Below are 19,414 nucleotides of genomic sequence, written 5' to 3'. Positions count from 1 at the left end.
CTCCCAGATGAGCTCAATCGCTTTTATGCTCAGTTCAATGTCGCTAACTCTGAGCCTCTGAGGAAAGCCACCACTACAACCTGCAACCTGGTCATCTCTGAGGCCGAGGTACGCAGGTTTCCAACAAGTGGACAGTTGCAAGGCTGTGGGACTGGACAACGTCCCAGGACAAGTACTCTGGATGTGTGCAGCACAACTGGCATGTGTGTTGACAGATGTTTTTAACCTTTCCCTCTCCCAGTGTAGAGTGCCCTCCTGCTTCAAATTATCCACCATTGTCCCAGTATCAAAAAAGACCGAGGTAACATGCCTGAACAACCGGCATCCTACCGTATTCACCTCAATAATAAGCAAATGCTTGAGAGGCTGGTCAAGGATTACATCTGCAGCTTGCTACCACCCAAACTGGACCCCCTACAATTCGTCTACCGACACAACCGATCAACAGATGACGCAAAAGCCATTGCCCTACACACCATCCTTACATATCTGGAGAAGAAGGATATTTATGTGCAAATGCTGTTCTTGGACTACAGTTCAGCATTTACCACAGTTCCATCCAGGCTCAACAAGAAGCTCAGAGACCTCAGCCTTGACCCTGCCTCATGCAGCTGGATCCTGGACTTCCTCTTAGATTGCCAGCAGGTTGTAAGAATGGGCTCCCTCACCTCCACCCCTCTGACTCTCAATACAGGAGCCCCTCAGGGCTTTGTACTATGTCCCCTCCTTTACTCCCTGCATACCCATGACTGTATTGCCACCCACAGCTCTAATCTACTCTTTAAATTTGCTGATGACACTTCATTAATTGGCCTTATCTCAAACAATAACGAGGTGGCCGACAGGGAAGAAGTCATCTCTCTGACACAGTGGTGTCAAAAAAACAACCTCTCCCTCAATGTCGCAAAAACAAAGGAGCTGGTTGTGGATTATAGGAGGAATGGAGATGGGCTAACCCCTATTGACATCAATGGATCTGGGGTTGAGAGGGTAAACAGCTTTAAGTTCCTCGGCATCCACATCACCGAGGACCTCACGTGGTCTGTACACACCAGCTGTGTGGTGAAAAAGGCACAACAGTGCTTCTTTCACCTCAAATGGTTGAGGAAGTTTGGTATGGGTCCCCAATTCCTAAGAACTTTCTACAAGGGCACAACTGAGAGCATCCTGACTGGCTGCATCACAACCTGGTATGGGAACTGTACCTCCCTTAATCACAGGACTCTTGCAGAGAGTGGTGCGGACAGCCCAGTGCATCTGTAGATGTGAACTTCCCAGGATTCAGGACATTTACAAGGACAGGTGTGTGAAAAGGGCTGTAGGATCATTGGTGACCCAAGTCACCTCAACCACAAACTGTTCCAGCTGCTATTAACAGGGAAAAGGTACTGCAGCATAAAAGCCAAGACCAACAGGCTCCAGGACAGCTTCTTCCACTAGGCCATCAGACTGATGAACTCACACTGATTTGTGTACTCTATATTACATTAACTGTTCCATTTATTATGAATTACTATGATTGCACATCACACAATTAGACGGAGATGTAACGTAAAGATGTTTATTCGTCATGTATGTGAAGTTTGTAAGAAATAAAGTCAATTCAATTCAATATCATAACAATCTGATCAATTACTTCAGTATTGTAACACTGTGACCAATTTTGCATTGCATTGGACTTTTTTTCTTCTGTGTTCTTTCTTGGAAAATTTTGCATAATTTATATTTTGCTTATGAATGCATTGAATCTGATACTTTGTGCCTGCAAATCTACTGCAAATAAGCTTCTCATTGCACATGATCATACAGTCCCTTTGCCAGTCATTTTCAGACAATTATTCACCTCTTTCCTCCATCCTGAAATCAGTAATCCCTCTACTGTCCTATCTAACTTCTTCCTTTTCCTTATGTCACATCTCTTCCTCTGCTTCTCTCTTCCTCCTCCTCTGTTTCTGCATCTCAAAACCAACAGATCTCTGACTACTCTCATAAACATGAGGACCTGTAGATGCTGGAAATCTAGAGCAACACATAGGAAATGCTGGAGGAACTCAGGAGGTCAGGCAGCATCTATGGAAATGAATAAACTGTTGAAGGGTCTCAGCCTGAGTTCCTCCAGTATTGCTCTGGCTACTCTTATATCTGATGAAAAGTCAGAGACCTGGCCTGCTGAGGATTTCCAGAACGGTTGCTGCAGTTAAACACAGCTAGAAATTTATGTGTACACTTCTGGTCAGGAAGTATGTGATTGCACAGGAAGTGGTACAAAGATTATGAAGATGTTACCAATGATGGAAAGGTTGAGCAATAAGGGAGAGATTGACAATACTGGAGTTATTTTCCCTGAGAACACAGAAAACTTGAGTCTGTAACCAAATACAAAGTCTAGGATAGGTTAAGAGTTAATACTTCTATCTCCTGCCTGGGAAATGAATAAGCAAACAAGATGTCATTGTTCAAAGAGGAAAAGGCAAACGATGAGGGTGAACAGGCTGGTGGGGAGGCTGTTCCTCACCACATTAGAGGCACTCATGGTGACCTAAGCTCCAAGATGGAGGAGATTAAGCTTACTGAAAGAGACGAGAAGAAATTGCAGATGCCTTGACCAATATCTTTGTTCCCTCTTGAAATACAGGCAAGAACACAAAGGACTGTGAGTGACTAATGGTGTTCAATTATTCCAGAAGGGAAACAGGGATAATCCTGGAAATTATAGATTGGCAAGTCTCATGTTAGTGGTAGGGAAATTTCTGAGGATTCTTAGGGATGGAATTTAGAGCTATGTGTGGGATGAAGCCAGGTAACTCTTCTCCTGCCAAAAGGGTGGCTGAATGGCTTCCTTCAGCTCAGGGTTATTGATGGCTTGACCACTGACACCGACCAATCCACAGAGTGCTGTCTATCACTCTCTTGCAGACTGTGAAACAGCCAGTGATTATCCTGACCTTAGAAAGTCATGTGGCATTTCAGATATTTGGTTACAGACTCAAGTTTTCTGTGTTCTCAGGAAAATAACTCCAGTATTGTCAATCTCTCCCTTATTGCTCAACCTTTCCATCATTGGTAACATCTTCATAATCTTTGTACCACTTCCTGTGCAATCACATACTTCCTGACCAGAAGTGTACACATAAATTTCCAGCTGTGTTTAACTGCAGCAACCATTCTGGATATACTCAGCAGGCCAGGTTTCTGGGATCAGGGAACACCATTAGGATTCTGGTGGGATCACAAGAATGCAGAGAGTGGACACTTACCCGTACACCTGGAATCTCACAGCATGTCACCTTCTCCGCCATGAGAGGATCACAGAATAGAATCATCTCCTGTAGATCAACCTGTGCAGAGAGGTGGGACAGTGAGAGGTGAGCTCCACATCTGACTAGTAGCTGCTCAGCTTCTGGAGGCGCAGTCTCCAGCAACCCAGCACCACCATGAATAGGGCAGTGATGGCTCGAGCTGGTCACAGCCAGCAGACCCACTCTGTCCTATAAAGGGGACCACGCACTTCCATCACACCTCAGCAATGTTATTACTACCATTCAGGTGGGGCAATTTGACCATAAATGTTCCCAACATATTGTCCATTCCAGGTGGAGTTCAGGCTAAGGGGAACCAGACAGACTCCTACCCCTCTACCTGCTGTTGTCCAGACAGACTGAGACCAGTTGCAGGGCCCTGTCTTAGTCTATACCGAGCAGATGTAAGATGGGAGCCAATCAGCACCTTCCCTTTCAGCAGGGTGTGCAATGGGACCCAATCAGCATTTTTCTTTTTCACAAGGTATGGACTGAGACCCAATTAGCATCTCCCCCTTCAACAGGATGTGGGATGAGATCCAATCAGCCTTTCACAGGGAGTGGAAACGGACCCAATCAGCATCTTTCCCTTCCACAGGGAGTGGGAAGGGACCCAATCAGCATTTTCCCCTTCAGTGGCCTAGAGTTATCTATTGGAATTGGAGGGTTCCTCCTGACTACTGTGCTAACTATTGGCAAGTATTTCACCATGATGCACAAATTAATTGCTCTTGTGATAGGCTCTCTGACATTGTCACTATGGCAACACTGGACACAGACACGAGATTCCCATGGTTCCCTGTTCTGGGGAGGATAAGCGCCATATATGATGGGTTGTAGGACAGATGGAACTAACCTCAGCTGGCCTGTTGTCCTCAGTGAGCTTGCCCATTACTGCCTGCCCCTCATTGCTGATCCTGGCTCTCTCTTCCACCGATTTGATCTCGATCAGGCGGCAGTCTACGTAGAGAGAGGCCACATTGCCCTGTACACTGACTGTCAACTTGTGCCATCGTTGATCAAATAGGGCAGCAATGCCTTCACCGCTGAACACCCAACGCACGTAGTCTTGGAAACGACCTCTGGCCTTGTATTCCACCGTTTTGTCCCTCCCGTCCATGTGGACTGAAAACTAAAAGGAATAAAGAAGACAGTCAGTGAAGATCAAAGCCAGTTGGTTCACTGTCTAAAGGGGAGGACATCTGGTGGCTCTGCTATTGCAGTCCCATAGCCACATGAGGACAGACAGCCCTTCTTTAGAACAGCCAACAAGTCACTCAGTGTGTAAAAATCAAATGTTATGGCTCAAGATTCTGACAGGACAAAGCCCTGCTAAGGAATTTCTTGCCTCCAACATCTGGGGACATTCAAAGCTGTTCAGGTGACACCCTGGTGTGGCTGTTGGTACAGAATCGTATCTCCTCACCCACATCCCAAATGCTCCAGCAGGATTCCCAGGAGGTCCAAGAGGGGCCAGGAACACAGTAATGTACACACAAAGTACACTGTAGATGCTGTGGTCAAATCAAGATGTACAAACAAGCTGGATGAACTCAGCAGGTCGGGCAGCATCTGAAAGGAGCAGTCAAAGCTTTGGGTCCAGACCCTTCATCAGGACTAAAGAAGTGCGGGGCAGGGGCCCTATAAAGAAGGTGGGAGGAGGGTGGAAAACCAATCAGAGGAAAGATCAAGGGGTGGGGGAGGGGAAGCAGGAGGGATAGGCAGGAGAGGTGAAGAAGGAATCTAAAGGGAAAGCACTATGGGTAGTAGAAGAAGGCAGAGTCATGAGAGGTGACAGGCAGCTAGAAGAGGAGACAGAGTGAAGGTGGGATGGGGGAAGGGAGAGGGAAGGAATTACTGGAAGTTGGAGAATTCGATGTTCATACCAAGGGGCTGGAGACTACCCAGACGGTATATGAGATGTTGTTCCTCCAACCGAAGTTTGGCCTCATCATGGCAATAGAGGAGGCCATGTATGGACATATCCGAATGGGAATGTGAAGGAGAGTTGAAGTGAGTGGCAACCGGGAGATCCTGTCTGTTGTGGCGGACACTTCGTAGGTGCTCGACGAAGCGGTCCCCCAATCTGTGTCGGGTCTCACCGATGTAGAGGAGGCCGCACCGGGAGCACGGGATACAATAGATGACCCCAACAGACTCACAAGTGAAGTGTTGCCTCACCTGGAAGGACTGTTTGGGGCCCTGAATGGTGGTAAGAGAGGAGGTGTAGGGACAGGTGTAGCACACAGTAATGTACATTTGGGAGGGAGAAGCTATAGGAGTCCTCACAAGAGACTGCAGACTTCATGATACGTCATGGTTTTGGGTAGGAAATTCTGCTATCCCTATTTACTCTCTACTAGTTTCGTACAAGACCTCCAACACACCAGCACCACGTGCCCATCACTACCAGGACATGCCAGTGGGCATGTGGGCACCTGGTGACACAGCTAATGCAAAAATTACATATTCCTCAGTGCCCCATCTGCCATAGATCCACATATGGAAATTCAAAACAGCAGAGCTTATACCTTGAATGGCTGGGCACTCAGGGGTGTAATAGTATAGAGGCACAACTCATTGAAAGTGGCATCAAAGATGGACGGGGTGTTGTCTACAGATCTTTGTGGAAGTGGATTTCTAGGGTCTATCACATCTGAGTGAACAAAGTTCTCCTCATGCCAGTCTTGAATCTCTTTCTATGTCCTCAAATGGACACCCTTCATTGCAAACACTCCAGCCTTCCAAGTAGAGTCTGTCAAGCCATGTTAGAATTTTGTAAGCTCTTGTTCGAACAACCCTCAATCACGGGTGAATACAGGGCAAGTCAGCTTGACCTCTCCAAATGAGGAAGTGCTACTCTCCTCAGAGACCAGTCTGTTGAACCTTCATGGCACTCCCTCCATCCTTTCTCTAAGTGTGTTCTCACCACCAAGACCTTGTTTCACTGTAGGAAGGAATCCCTACGCTCTATGCAAATACGCTTAGAGTGATACATCAGGGACATCTAACAGTAAGATGCTCCTTTGCATTAGTCATGGAGGGCTACATGGGAAGGAAAGGTTAGATGGACTTTGAGTAGGTTAAAAGGTTGTCTCAACATCAGGAACTGCAGGGGCTGTACTCTTCTACACTCAGTGACCATTCTATTAGGTACCTCCTGAACCTAAGAAACTGGCCACTGGGTGTACAATATGTTCATGGTCTACTGCTGCTTTGGCCCATCCACTTCAAGGTTCAACTTGTTGTTCATTCAGAGATGCTCTTTTGCAGACCACTGTTGTGATGCATGGTTATTTGACCTACCACCATCTTCTTGTCAGCTTGAACCAGTCTGGCCAGTCTCCTCTGACCTCTCTCATTAACAAGGCATTATTGCCACCAGAAATGCCACTCACTGGATGTTTTTTTTGCACCATTCTTTGTAAACTATAGACTGTGGTGTGTGTGTAAATCCCAGGAGATCAGCAGTTTCTGAGATACTCAAACCACCACATCTGATACAACTCATCATTCTACAGTCAAAGTCACTTACATCACATTTCTTCCCCATTCTGATGTTTGGCCTGAACAACAACTGAACCTCTTGACCACATCTGTATGTTTTTATCACTTGAGTTGCTACCACATAATTGGCTGATTAGATTCTTGCATTACCAAGCAGGTGTACCTAGTAATGAGGCCGCTGAGTGTATTTTCTATCTTCTGTGAGTGCAAGTCATGTGCAAGCCCACAGTCTTTGCTGTATCCTGTATTTCAGCCATGAGTGAATGGAACTGACTGGAGACTGGTTACTCTGACAGTGAGGACAGTAGATGGATAGAGCAATGTTTTGGCCATTACCACTAATTAGACAACTCATTCTATAAGTTCACTAAGACCGATGACTGGAAATCTACAGTGAGCGACTGATACTCCAAAGACATCCCTCCAACAGCACAGCTCAAGTCAGGAGCATGGAGAAAAGTTTTCCACCTCCTTAAATTAGCATATGATGGCAACGATCAGGAATCCCCACAATCACGGACACACCAGTGTGGCAGCTTGATCTACTTCAAGCACAATAGTGACCTGCTAACCTGACTCCTCTCCGAACCCTCAGTACAAGGGCATCAGGGACATGCAGACACCCCCACCCCCAAGTTTCCTTCAACTCATGCACCATCTGATTTGGAAATTTCACCATCACTATGTTGAAAGAGTGGAACTTTTCCCCACCTCACTGTGGAAAAACTTCCATAGAACCATAGAACATTACAGCACAGAAACAGGCCCTTCTGTGCCAAACCATTTTTCTGCCTAGTCCCACTGACCTGCACCTGGTCCATATCCCTCCAAACCCCTCTCATCCATGCACCTGTCCAAGTTTTTCTTAAATGTCAAACGTGAGCCCGCATTTACCACTTCATCTGGCAGCTCATTCCACACTCCCACCACTCTCTGTGTGAAGAAGGCCCCCCAAATGTTCCCTTTAAACTTTTCCCCCTTCACCCTTAACCTATGTCCTCTGGTAGCCTCAGTGGAAAGAGCCTGCATGCATTCACTCACTCTATCTATACACATCATAATTTTATATACCTCTATCAAATCTCCCCTCATTCATCTACACTCCAGGGAATAAATTCCTAACCTATTCAACCTTTCTCTGTAACTCGGTTTCTCAAGTCCCGGCAACATCCTTGTAAACTTTCTCTGCACTCTTTCAACCTTATTAATATCCTTCCTGTAATTTGGTAACCAAAGCTGCTCACAATACTCCAAATTCGGCCTCACCAATGTCTTATACAACCTCACCGTAACATTCCAACTCTTATACTCAATACTTTGATTTATAAAGGCCAATGTACCAAAAAGCTCTCTTTACAACCCTATCTACCTGTGACGCCACTTTTAGGGAATTATGTATCTGTATTCTCACATCCCTCTGTTCTACTGCACTCCTCAATGTCCTACCATTTAACTTGTATGTTCTACCTTGGTTTGTCCTTCCAAAGTGCAATACCTCACACTTGTCTGCATTAAACTCCATCTGCCATTTTTCAACCCATTTTCCAGCTGATCCAAATCCCTCTGCAAGCTTTGAAAACCTTTCTCACTATCCACTACCCAGTACCCCTCCAATCTTTATATCATCAGCAAATTTGCTGATCCAATTTACCACATTATCATCCAGATCATTGATATAGATGACAAATAACAATGGACCCAGCACTGATCCCTGTGGCACACCACTAGTCACAGGCCTCCACTCAGAGAAGCAATCCTCCACTACCACTCTCTGGCTTCTCCCATTGAGCCAATGCCTAATCCAATTTACTACCTCACCATGTATACCTAGTGACTGAATCTTCCTAACTAACCTCCCATGCGGGACCTTGTCAAAGGCCTTACTGAAGTCCATGTAGACAACATCCACTGCCTTCGCTTCATCCACCTTCCTGGTAACCTCCTCAAAAAAACTCTAATAGATTGGTCAAACATGACCTACCACACACAAAGCCATGTTCACTCTCCCTAATAAGTCCCTGTCCATTCAAATACTTGTAGATTCTATCTCTTGGTACTCCTTCCTATAATTTACCTACTACAGATGTCAAACTTACTGGCCTATAATTTCCCGGATTATTTTTTGAGCCTTTTTTAAACAACAGAACAACATGAGCTATCCTCCAATCCTCCGCCACATAGATATCGACATTTTAAATATATCTGCCAGGGCCCCTGCAATTTCAACACTAGTCTCCTTCAAGGTCCTGAAGATTTATCTACTCTGATTTGCCTCAAAGCAGCAAGCACCTCCTCCTCTTCATCTGTATAGGTTCCATGACCTCACTACTTGTTTGTCTTATTTCCATTGACTCCATGCCAGTTTCCTTAGTAAATACAGATGCAAAAAAACCATTTAAGATCTCCCCCATTTCTTTTGGCTCCATACATAGCTGACCACTCTGATCTTCAAGAGGACCAATTTTATCCCTTCCTATCCTTTTGCTCTTAATCTACCTGTAGAAGCTCTTAAGATTATCCTTCACCTTGACTGCCAAAACAACCTCATGTCTTCTTTTAGCCTTCCTGATTTCTTTCTTAAGTATTTTTTTGCACTTTTTATACTCCTCAAGTACCTTATTTACTCCCTGTTGCCTATACATGTTATACATTTCTCTCTTCTTCTTTATCATAGTTCCAATATCCCTCGAGAACCAAGCTTCCTTATTCACTTTGCCTTTAATCCTGACAGGAACATATAAATTCTGCACTCTCAAAATTTCTCCTTTGAAAGCCTCCCACTTACCAATCACATCTTTGCCAGAGAACAACCTGTCCCAATCCACACTTTTTAGATCCTTTCTCATTTCTTCAAATTTGGCCTTTTTTTCAGTTTAGAACCTCAACCCGAGGACCAGATCTATCTTTAGCTATGATCAACTTGAAACTAATGGTGTTATGATCACTGGAACCAAATTGTTCCCCCACATACACATCCGTCACCTGTCCTAACTCATTTCCTAATAAGAGATCTAATATTGCAACCTCTCTAGTTGGTACCTCTATATATTGATTTAGAAAACTTTTCTGAACACATTTTACAATTTCTAACCTGTCTATACTTTTGACAGTATGGGAGTCCCAATCAATGTGGAAAATTAAAATGCCCTACTATCACAACTTTATGTTTCCTGCAGTTGTCTGCTATCTCTCTGCAGATTTCTCCTCCAATTCTCGCTGACTATTGGGTGGTCTATAATACAACCCCATTAATGTGGTCATACCTTTCCTGTTTCTCAGCTCCACCCATATGGCCTCAGTAGACAAGCCCTCTAATCTGTCCTGCCTGAGCACTGCTGTAACATTTTCCTGGACTAGCAGTGCCACCTCCCCCCACCCTTCATCCCTCTGCCTCCATCACATCTGAAACATCTAAATCCTGGAACATTAAGTTGCCAGTCCTGCCCTTCCTGTAGCCAAGTTTCACTAATGTCTATAATGTCATAATTTCATGTGTCAATCCACGCCCTCAGCTCATCTGCCTTCCCCACAATACTCCTCGCATTGAAGTAGACACACCTCTGAAGATTATTACCACCATGCACAAAGCTTTTATTTGTGACTTTGAATGAACTTTTAACATCATTTATTTTCACCCCCACTCCACTATCTGCTCTGTCACTCTGGTTCCCACCCCCCTGCAAAAATCTAGTTTAAACCCTTCCCAATAGCACTAGCAAACCTCCCTGCAAGGATATTAGTCCCCCTGTAGATCAGGTGTAACCCATCTCTCTTGCACTGGTCCCACCTGCCCTAGAAGAGGTCGCAATGATCCAAAAATCTGAAACCCTGCCCTTTACACCAGTTCCTTAGCCACGTGTTCATCCTCCAGAGCATCATACTATTACCCTCACTGGCATGTGGCACAGGTAGCAATCCTGAGATTACCACCCTCGAGGTCCTGCTTTTTGACTTCCTACCAAGCTCTCTATACTCACTCTTCAGGACCTCCTCACTCTTTCTTCCTACCAATGTGTACCATGACTCTCACCCTCCCACTTCAGAATGCTGTGCAAGCGATCAGAGACATCCCTGACCCTGGCACCCAGGAGGCAACAAACCATCTGGGAGTCTCTGTCACAACCACAGAACCTCCTGTCTGTACCTCTAACTATCGAGTCCCCTATCACTACTGCTCTCCTCTTCTTCCATCCTCCCTTCTGCACTGCAGAACCAGACTCAGTGCCAGAGATCCAGCTGCCGCAGCTTGTCCCAGGTCAGTCATCCTCCCCAACAGTATCCAAATCGGTATACTTGTTGTTGAGGGGAATGGTCACAGGGGAGCCCTGCTCTGCCTACCCTTTCCTCTGCCCTTGCTTGACGGTAACCCAATTACCTGTGCCCTGCTCCTTTGGTGTAGCTACCTCCCTGAAACTACTATCTATAAACTCCTCATTCTCCCGAATGATCCGGAGGTCATCCAGCTCCTGTTCCAGTTTCCTAACATGGTTTGTTAGGAGCTGCAGCTGGATGCACTTCTTGCAGGTGTCGTTGTCAGGGACACTGGAGGTCTCCCCGACTTCCCACATCCTGCAAGAGGAGCTTTCCAACATCCTGCCTGGCATTCTCTCTACTCTAAACAAAACAAAACTTACTGGAACCTACCCTTGCCTCTGCCTGTTTATGCCAAAGCCTGTTGAGCCTAAGCCATCCCACTCTGCTCCCTCTCACTCTGCTGCCCGCTCTCAAAGCTGCCCGCTGGATATGGTGGTCGCCTTTTTAAACCTTTGGTGCTCTACTGGCTGATGTCACACGCCTGTGCAGTCCAGCCTCTTTTCCTCGAGCAGTGTAAAAAAAAGGGCTTCTCGCCGAGATTCCTTACTCCTTCACTCTCAGCCTCTTGCTCCGATTTTAAAAAGACCATTGAAAATTCCTCTCCTTTTTAAACCTTTGGCGCTCTACTGGCTGACATCATGCACCTACACAGTCCATCCTCTTTTCCACCGCCAGGAACTGCAGAGGTTCAAGATGGCAGTTCGCTCCCATCTTCTTGAGGCAGGCAATAAATGGTGGCTTCCAAGTGGAGCTCGGGTCCGTCTGTGAATCTCTCAATCGTTCAGAACAATTGTTCAGAATTTTGGTTGTATACTTGTTACTCCAGACATTGCTTCGGGGAGAGGGTAGGGACACATGGACAGACTGGAGGGGCAGGAGATGGAAGGAGTAGAAATGTGTGGTGGTCTAACCAAAAGGTATTCGCTGTTGAACTTGACAGTCCTCTCCTCATGAAACAGGCATACAGTACAGAGGAGCATCGGCACAGCATCAAAGTGGTGAAGATACCCAACTGATTAGACAGCATCTGTGGAAGGTTTCCATCAGAATGTCCTCTGGATAGTTATTGGACATTATCAACTCCATGGCCTGTTTCCATGACTGTCTGAAACATTCTTTCCTTGGAAGCTGCCTATTCTGCTCTGCATCCCAGGATTCCGGGTCCTAGATCTGACATATCAGTGCCAGTGAAAGACTCTGGAGGTGTGGTAAAGGCACCCCAAATTGTGCATAGCCTCCTGTAGTCAGCAATCATAACTTGACCATTCTTTGTCTACAATGCTGACAGAACACAGGGACATACAAACTGGTTTAAGCATTGTCCAGGACATGGGAAGAATATGCCATATCTCAGTGCAGGCTGATGAAAGAGAAGGCACTGAGCAGAAATAGACACCTAATTACTTGTTGCAGGTCCTCAGACCCTAGGATAACAATTGGCCAGCTTCCTCCATCAGGGTACCTCCACATCCCAATTTTCCAGGATGATGATCTCCCAGCCCTGGCACAGTGTCCTGTGGACCTTTTCTAACCCTCAGTCTTTGCTCTGGCTCCCAGCAGCTCCAAGTCTGAATTTAATGAGACATACAGGCAGACCCTGGGTTACGTACGAGTTCCGATTGTTGACCGACTGTAGCCTAAAGCTTTTCTAATGACCGATGGCGTTGCACCTCTTTCCAAACGCTTTATTATTTCCACTTTATTTTCAATCGCAATTGCTTCCCGTCAATGGAACAGAAATACTGCGGGCGGCAGGTCCCGAGCTTCGCTGGCTCCCGAGGTCTGCTGGGTCCTAAGGACCACCGCACTGAAACAGGCTAAATGGGACAACTGGGGGCTGTGCTGGGTTTGGGTATTTGATCATCCACAATATTCCGCGTGGGAATTTAAACTGGAGGTGGGAGTGTTTTTTTTTTACGAGGTCGAGATGCAAGCTCGACATCAACCCAGCACAGATGGTACGGGAGTCACTGGATCGACATCAACTCAGCACGGGAGCGGTCTCTCTCTGGATCTAACTCGGAAACCTCCATTCTCCAGCCCGGTCGGTGCTGATCTCACTGCGCCACCAGCGGACCGGAATGGGGGGGGGGGGGGGGGTCAGGGTGAATCTTACTAAGAAAAATTTAAGCCAAATACAAAGTTAAACACTCAACGCAGTGTCAATGGCAATGACTTAAAATGGCGGGTGGCGTCACGATCTGACTTGAAATGGCAGACGGCGTTCTCCTTCCTCGGTTCGTAAGTACGAGTTGTCCATAAGTTGGACGTTCGTAACTCAGGGACTACCTGTATAATTTACCAGTGCAGTTGCTAAAGTTTACAAGTCTCAGTGTGTTTGTGGAGCTCAATAGCAGTCAACCCTGCTCCCAACTTCCCCAGCTCTCTGTAATTCAGCCCAGCTCTGCAGGGTCTCTCTGAGGAGACAAAGCTCCTGTACCATTAGAAGGATGACAGCAGCATTATGTTACCTGTGTCAGGCCCAACTGGTCTGTGATTTTGACCAGGTCCCATTTCTTCTTCAATGTCTTCTTCTTCAACAGCAGAGTTGCAAGGAAGGTGAAGTCACTTGGCAGCCCCTGAGGGAACACCTGTCTGAGACAGTCAACAGACACACGTCAGTGATTGACACACTGCCCCATTCCCGTGCCTGAACACTGACCAATGCTAACTTGAGGGATAATTACACTTTGAATTTACAAATATCCTCTTGATAATCTTCCAGCAGCTTACCTGCCCTCGGGCTACTGTAAATTCATCCTCGCACTCTGACAGTTCCACACTCTTCCAAATCTAATACTCTCTCTCTCATACAGGCAGTCCCCGGGTTATGTACGAGTTCCGTTCCTGAGTCCATCTTTAAGTCGGAATTGTACGCAAGTCGGAACAAGTACATCCGGTATTATTTAGCCTCAGTTAGTCAAATGTTTGTCTTGGTGTATAGTATATATTTTACCTTTCTATGCATATAAAACACTTAAGAAATGTATGTATTCCAATAATTAAACCACTGCGTTGCTTAGTAATAATTGTAGCTTTCATCCGGGCAGGGCGTTTCACATGCTCCATTATTCTCACTTTATCCGTTATCCTTTAAAATTGTTCCGATCGTTGACCGACTGTAGCCTAACGCTTTTCCAATGACCAATGGCATTTCACCTCTTTCCAAACGCTTTATTATTTCCATTTTATTTTCAATCGCGATCGCTTCCCACCAATGGAGCAGAAACACTCCCGACCTGCGCCGGCTCCCAAGGTCCGCTGGGTCCTAAGGACCACAGCACTGATTCCCCGGGTGCTAAACTGTACCGCACTGAGACAGGTTAAATGGGACAAGTGGGGGCTGTGCTGGGTTAGGGTAATTGATCCTCCACAATATTCCACGTGGGAATTTAAACTGGAGGTGGCAGTGTTTTTTTTTATGAGGTTGAGTTGCGAGCTCGACATCAACCCGGCACGGATGGTACAGGAGTCACTGAATCGATAATCAACCCGGCACGGGACCGGTCTGTCACTAAATCGAACTCGGGAACCTCCATTCTCTAGCCCGGTGCTGATCTGACTGCACCACCAGCCGACTGGAACGGGGGGCAGGGTCAGGGTGAATCTTACTAAGAAAAATTTAAGCCAAATACAAAGTTAAACACTCAACACAGTGATAACGGCAACAACTTAAAATGGCGGACGGCGTTCTCCTTCCTCGGTTCGTAAGCATGAGTTGTCTGTAAGTCAGACGTTCGTAACTCAGGGACTGCCTGTACTTAAAAATCATCAGTCTACTCTTCCTCTTTGGCTCACTCACTGTCAGTTTTGGTTTCTTTGCCATCCTGCAAAACACTGTAGAATGTTTTCATTTTTCTTTTAGAGATACAGCATGATAATAAGCCCTTCAGAACCAATGAGCCTGCGCCTCCCAATTACATCCATTGACCAAGTAACCTACTAATGTCATAAGGTGGGCATTGGGAACGGACCCAAATGCAAGAGACAGACACTGAAGTACTAGGGAAAGTGGGACCTGGTGTGTCAGAAAGCAAGGGAAGTGGGGGAGAAACAACGCTGGACAAGACTAGGATACAGGGATGGGGTTAGGACTTGGACTAGGACACAGACTAGAACCTCCTCGGAGCCTTGGACACGGAACAACAAACAACGACAGTCCATTCGAGTAGCAGAAAATGGCCTGCCTACGTTGCTGGATATGAGACGACAAAACAATGACAGTCCATTTGAGTAGCAGCAAACAGCCTACCTACTGAGCCTTGGACTCGAGCAGAGGAACACTGAACACTGGGACCCCTCCTTGGGAGCAGGACATAGGGCCAGGACTCATACATGGACACTAAACATGGGGACACAAAGGACAGTTCAAGCTCAATGACAGATAGTTCCTTCTGTTGGCGTGGTAAGGCTCCGGTCTCACTCCAGTGACTAAACTTGATTGCGATACAGGCGAGGTTGCAGGCAAGGCTTCAGGCGTAGGTTGCTGAAAGAAGGGGAAGGGAGGAGAACAGTCCAGCCTCAGGGTAACGGCAAAGACACCCTGGCTTACCCAACAGAGGCAAGGACAGGGAGGGACAGATCCAACCACAGGGTAACAGCAAAGACGGCCTGACTTACCCCACAGAAGTGAGGACAGGATACTGACAAGACAAACCAGCACCTACTCAGGGCCACTTATATTCCTGGCCCCAAGACGAGAATCAGGTGCCAATGATTAAGCCCAAATGAAACAAGGGACAGCCAGAAGACCCGGAGTCTGGAGTTCACGGACCAGACTGTGAACCAGAACATGGACCAGACCATGACAACTAACCCAAATGCCTTTGGAATGTGGGAGGAATCCAGTCCACCCAGAGGACACCCACACAGTCACGGGGAAAAGGGACAAACTACTTACAGACAGCAGCGGATTTGAACCTGGGCCACTGTCACTGTATTAGTGTTATGCTAACGAGTAGGGAAATTAAGAAGCAGAGACCATAGGTTTAAGATGAGAGGAGATGACTGAATAAGAAGCAATGCTTTGCACACGAAAGATGGTATGTATGTGGGATGAACTGCCAAAGGAAGTGGTTGAGAATCAGAATCAGGTTTAATATCACCAGTATATGTCATGAAATGTGTTAACTTTATGGCAACAGTACAATGAAATACATGATAAATAAATCCAGAAAAAAAACTGAGTTACATTTAGTTTATACATGTCTAGTAAACAGTTAAGTTAAAATAAGTACTGCAAAAACACTACTAGTGAGGTAGTGTTCATGGGTTCAATGTCCATTTGGAAATCAGATAGCAGAGGGAAAGAAGCTGTTTCTTAATAGTTAAGTGTGTGCATCAGTACAAAGGGTTCTGTACCTCCTTCCTGACAGTAAGCTCAATAACAATATTTAAAAGACAATTGGACAGATACATGGATTGGAAAGGTTCAAAGGACAAATGTGACAATTATCTTAGCTGGGAATCTTGGTTGGTACGGACCAGTTGCGTCTTGTATTAATTCACACTCACAGTCTTCCTGTAAAAGAGTTGCAATCTCTTCAACACAAAACTGGTAGCTGTTGTTGGAACAGTAGTTGGAACTGGCCCGGGGTGGCAGAAGTTGGGTGTTGTTGAAGAGCCTTGTGGTGCAGCCATCAGTGAATGGCATTGTTCAGAGGATTTGCATTTGCATTGCTCAACCTTCTCAGTGAATGTGGGCTGCACAAGATTGTAAATCACTGAGAAGGTGATTGTATTTTCTGAGCAGGTGTGCTTTACACATGGCCACTGACTGCTGATGGAAGTCCCTCCTTCCCATCCAGAGCCCTACCCTGGGACACTGCAAAATTGCAGGTTTGATGGCTACCTATTGAGCTTACACAATGCAAACAGGTATCAGGTGGACAATGATAACACCTGGATCTCTCTAACAAGCCATTCAGCTCACTGCGCCACACCACAACAATAACAATAATTCAGGCCACTGAAGTATCTGAGAATGTGAACAGTACCATACTATACAAAGCCGTTCTTTCTTATTCTTCCATCCTTCCCCTTTGATGAAGATTTTATGTCTCAGGAGTTCCGAATTTGGGGTTCACAGATTCCTCACTTTATGGTAGGAAACCATGGCATAAAAAAAGTTGGGAACCCCTAGTCTGCATTGATGGTGCTGAAGCTGAAAGGATTGAGAGCTTCATGTTCTAGGAGTGAAAATCACCAACGAACTCTCCTGGTTCAATTATTTAGAAGCCATGGCCAAAGAAGCTCACCAGTGTCTCAACTTCCTCAGGAGGATGAAGAAATTTGGCAAGTTGACCCTTATCAGTTTATAGCAATGCACCATAGAAAGCATTCTAACCGGTGCAAAAAAGCTCGGTTTAGCAACTGTTCTGCATGTAACTGCAAGAAACTACAGAGAGCTGTCAACACAGCTAAACGCATCAAGGAAACCAGCCTCCACTCCATTGACTCTCCCTATCCTTCTCGCTGTCAGCATAACTCTGGACATTCTCTCCTCTCCCTTTTCCCATTGGGTAAAGACAGAAAGTCTGAAGCACCTACCTCAGAATCAAGAACAGCTTCTACCTGCTGATACAAAATACTATTAAATGATACCCTAGTTTGATAAAATGGGGTCTTGACCTCACAATGATCCTGCACCTTATTGTTTACCTGCACTGTACTTGCTCTGTAACTCACTTTATTTTGCCTTGTTCCTGTTCTACCTTATTCTGCTTCAGTGCACTGTAATTATTTGATCTGTATTAACAATATGCAGGACAAGCTTTCCACTGTATCTCAGTACATGTGAAATAATAAACCAAGTCAAATTCCAATTTCTCTCTGCAGCTGTGCCTCTGGCTACTTCACACATGAATTTACTTATTCCAGGAATGGGCCTGAAGCGCTCCAGGCCCAAGGCCCAAACCACCCCAATCTAAAGGCCAGTAATGCCACAGAAGCTCACCAAAGCCTACAAGATGTCTCAAAAAGTTTGGACTTCTGGCAAAATCCTTAACTCTTGCTTTGCTGACTGTCAAAACAATCTGAAACCAGAAATGTTTCTGAATTTCTCTGCAGAAACATTTAAAAGCTATCTAAGTAAACTGATAAATTGGTTTATTATTGTGGCATGTACTGAGTTAAAAACAAGGTAGCACTAAAATAATCAGAAATATGAAAAGTTAAAAATTCATACAATGCAAAATAATTCATAACAAAAATCAAAAGATTTCAGAAAAACATGGAATTTGCCATCTCTGCACACCTACAAATCCCATTGAAACCAGGATCCTATGTCAGCTCCAGTCTATTGCTAGAGTGTTGATTTCACAGTGTACAACTTGGCAAGTCTGAGCTCCATCACTGCACTCCATGGAGGCTCCCTGAGCAGGGCCACCTGAAGTAACTGTTGGTGAGGAAGTTTGGATTTTGACTATACCTGCACAGTTTTGACCCCACAAATACCAGCAAAACCTCAACCACTTTATTAATATAAACCCAATCATCTTGGAATTACCTGTAGGATCTGGTGCATATAATTTCTGATCATCATTAAAAGATTCAAATCTTTCTTGATGTTTCAAATGAAAGCTCACCAGCATCTTTACTTTCTTACGAGGTTAAGGTTAACATCAAACACTCTATCAAACTTCTACAGAAGTATTGCTGAATGTATACTGACTGCTTGATTCACAGTCTGATACGGCAATTCAAGTGCACAGGAATGTAAGATGCTGCAGAGAGTAGTGGACTCTGCCCACAGGCACGTCCCTTTTCACCATCAGTAGTATCTACAGAAGGCAATGCCTCAAGAAGTCAATATCCATCATCAAAGATCCCCAGCATCTGGGCCATGCCAGCTGCTCACAGCAACCATCCAGCAAGAGATACAGACCTGAGTCCCACACTACCAGGTCCAAGAACAGTTACATCCCTTCAACCATTCAGTTCTTGAACCAACCAGCAAAACACTAAGCACCACCTCAGTTTAGCACACTTTGCACTAAAATGGACAGTTTTTATGATACATGTTTTCTTGTAAAATAATTTATTTTAAATTGATGTTTATCTTGTGAATGCTGCTTATCTGATGCAATATGCCTGTGATGCTGCAATAAAGTTTTTCATTCCACCTGTGCATACACATACTTGTGAATTTGACAATAAACTCAGCTTTACCTTTAATTTTGATTAATGATGAACTTAAACTGCAGGAACTGGTATATGAGGCATCAAGTACTTGGGCTCTCCCCAGTCCAGTGCTCAGGTCTTCACAATCCAATGCACAGCTCTTCTATCCCAGC

General features: G+C 45.4%; 1 protein-coding gene across 7 annotated transcripts in view; it reads right to left on the bottom strand.

Moving 5' to 3' along the window:
* The window catches only part of LOC140719770 (uncharacterized), a 411,496-nt gene that overhangs the window by 304,529 nt on the left and 87,553 nt on the right, over positions 1-19,414 (bottom strand). For all 7 annotated transcript variants that reach the window (XM_073034626.1, XM_073034628.1, XM_073034629.1 and 4 more), the window contains exons 5-7: positions 13,592-13,715; positions 4,156-4,431; positions 3,258-3,338 (exon numbers count right to left, since the gene is read on the bottom strand). In XM_073034626.1, the coding sequence (XP_072890727.1) occupies positions 3,258-3,338; positions 4,156-4,431; positions 13,592-13,715 (481 nt within the window). The remainder of the gene's footprint in view (positions 1-3,257; positions 3,339-4,155; positions 4,432-13,591; positions 13,716-19,414) is intronic.

The sequence above is a fragment of the Hemitrygon akajei genome, chromosome 32, assembly GCF_048418815.1.
Source record: "Hemitrygon akajei chromosome 32, sHemAka1.3, whole genome shotgun sequence".
NCBI lineage: Eukaryota > Metazoa > Chordata > Chondrichthyes > Myliobatiformes > Dasyatidae > Hemitrygon > Hemitrygon akajei.
This window is presented reverse-complemented; position numbering and strand designations above follow the sequence as displayed.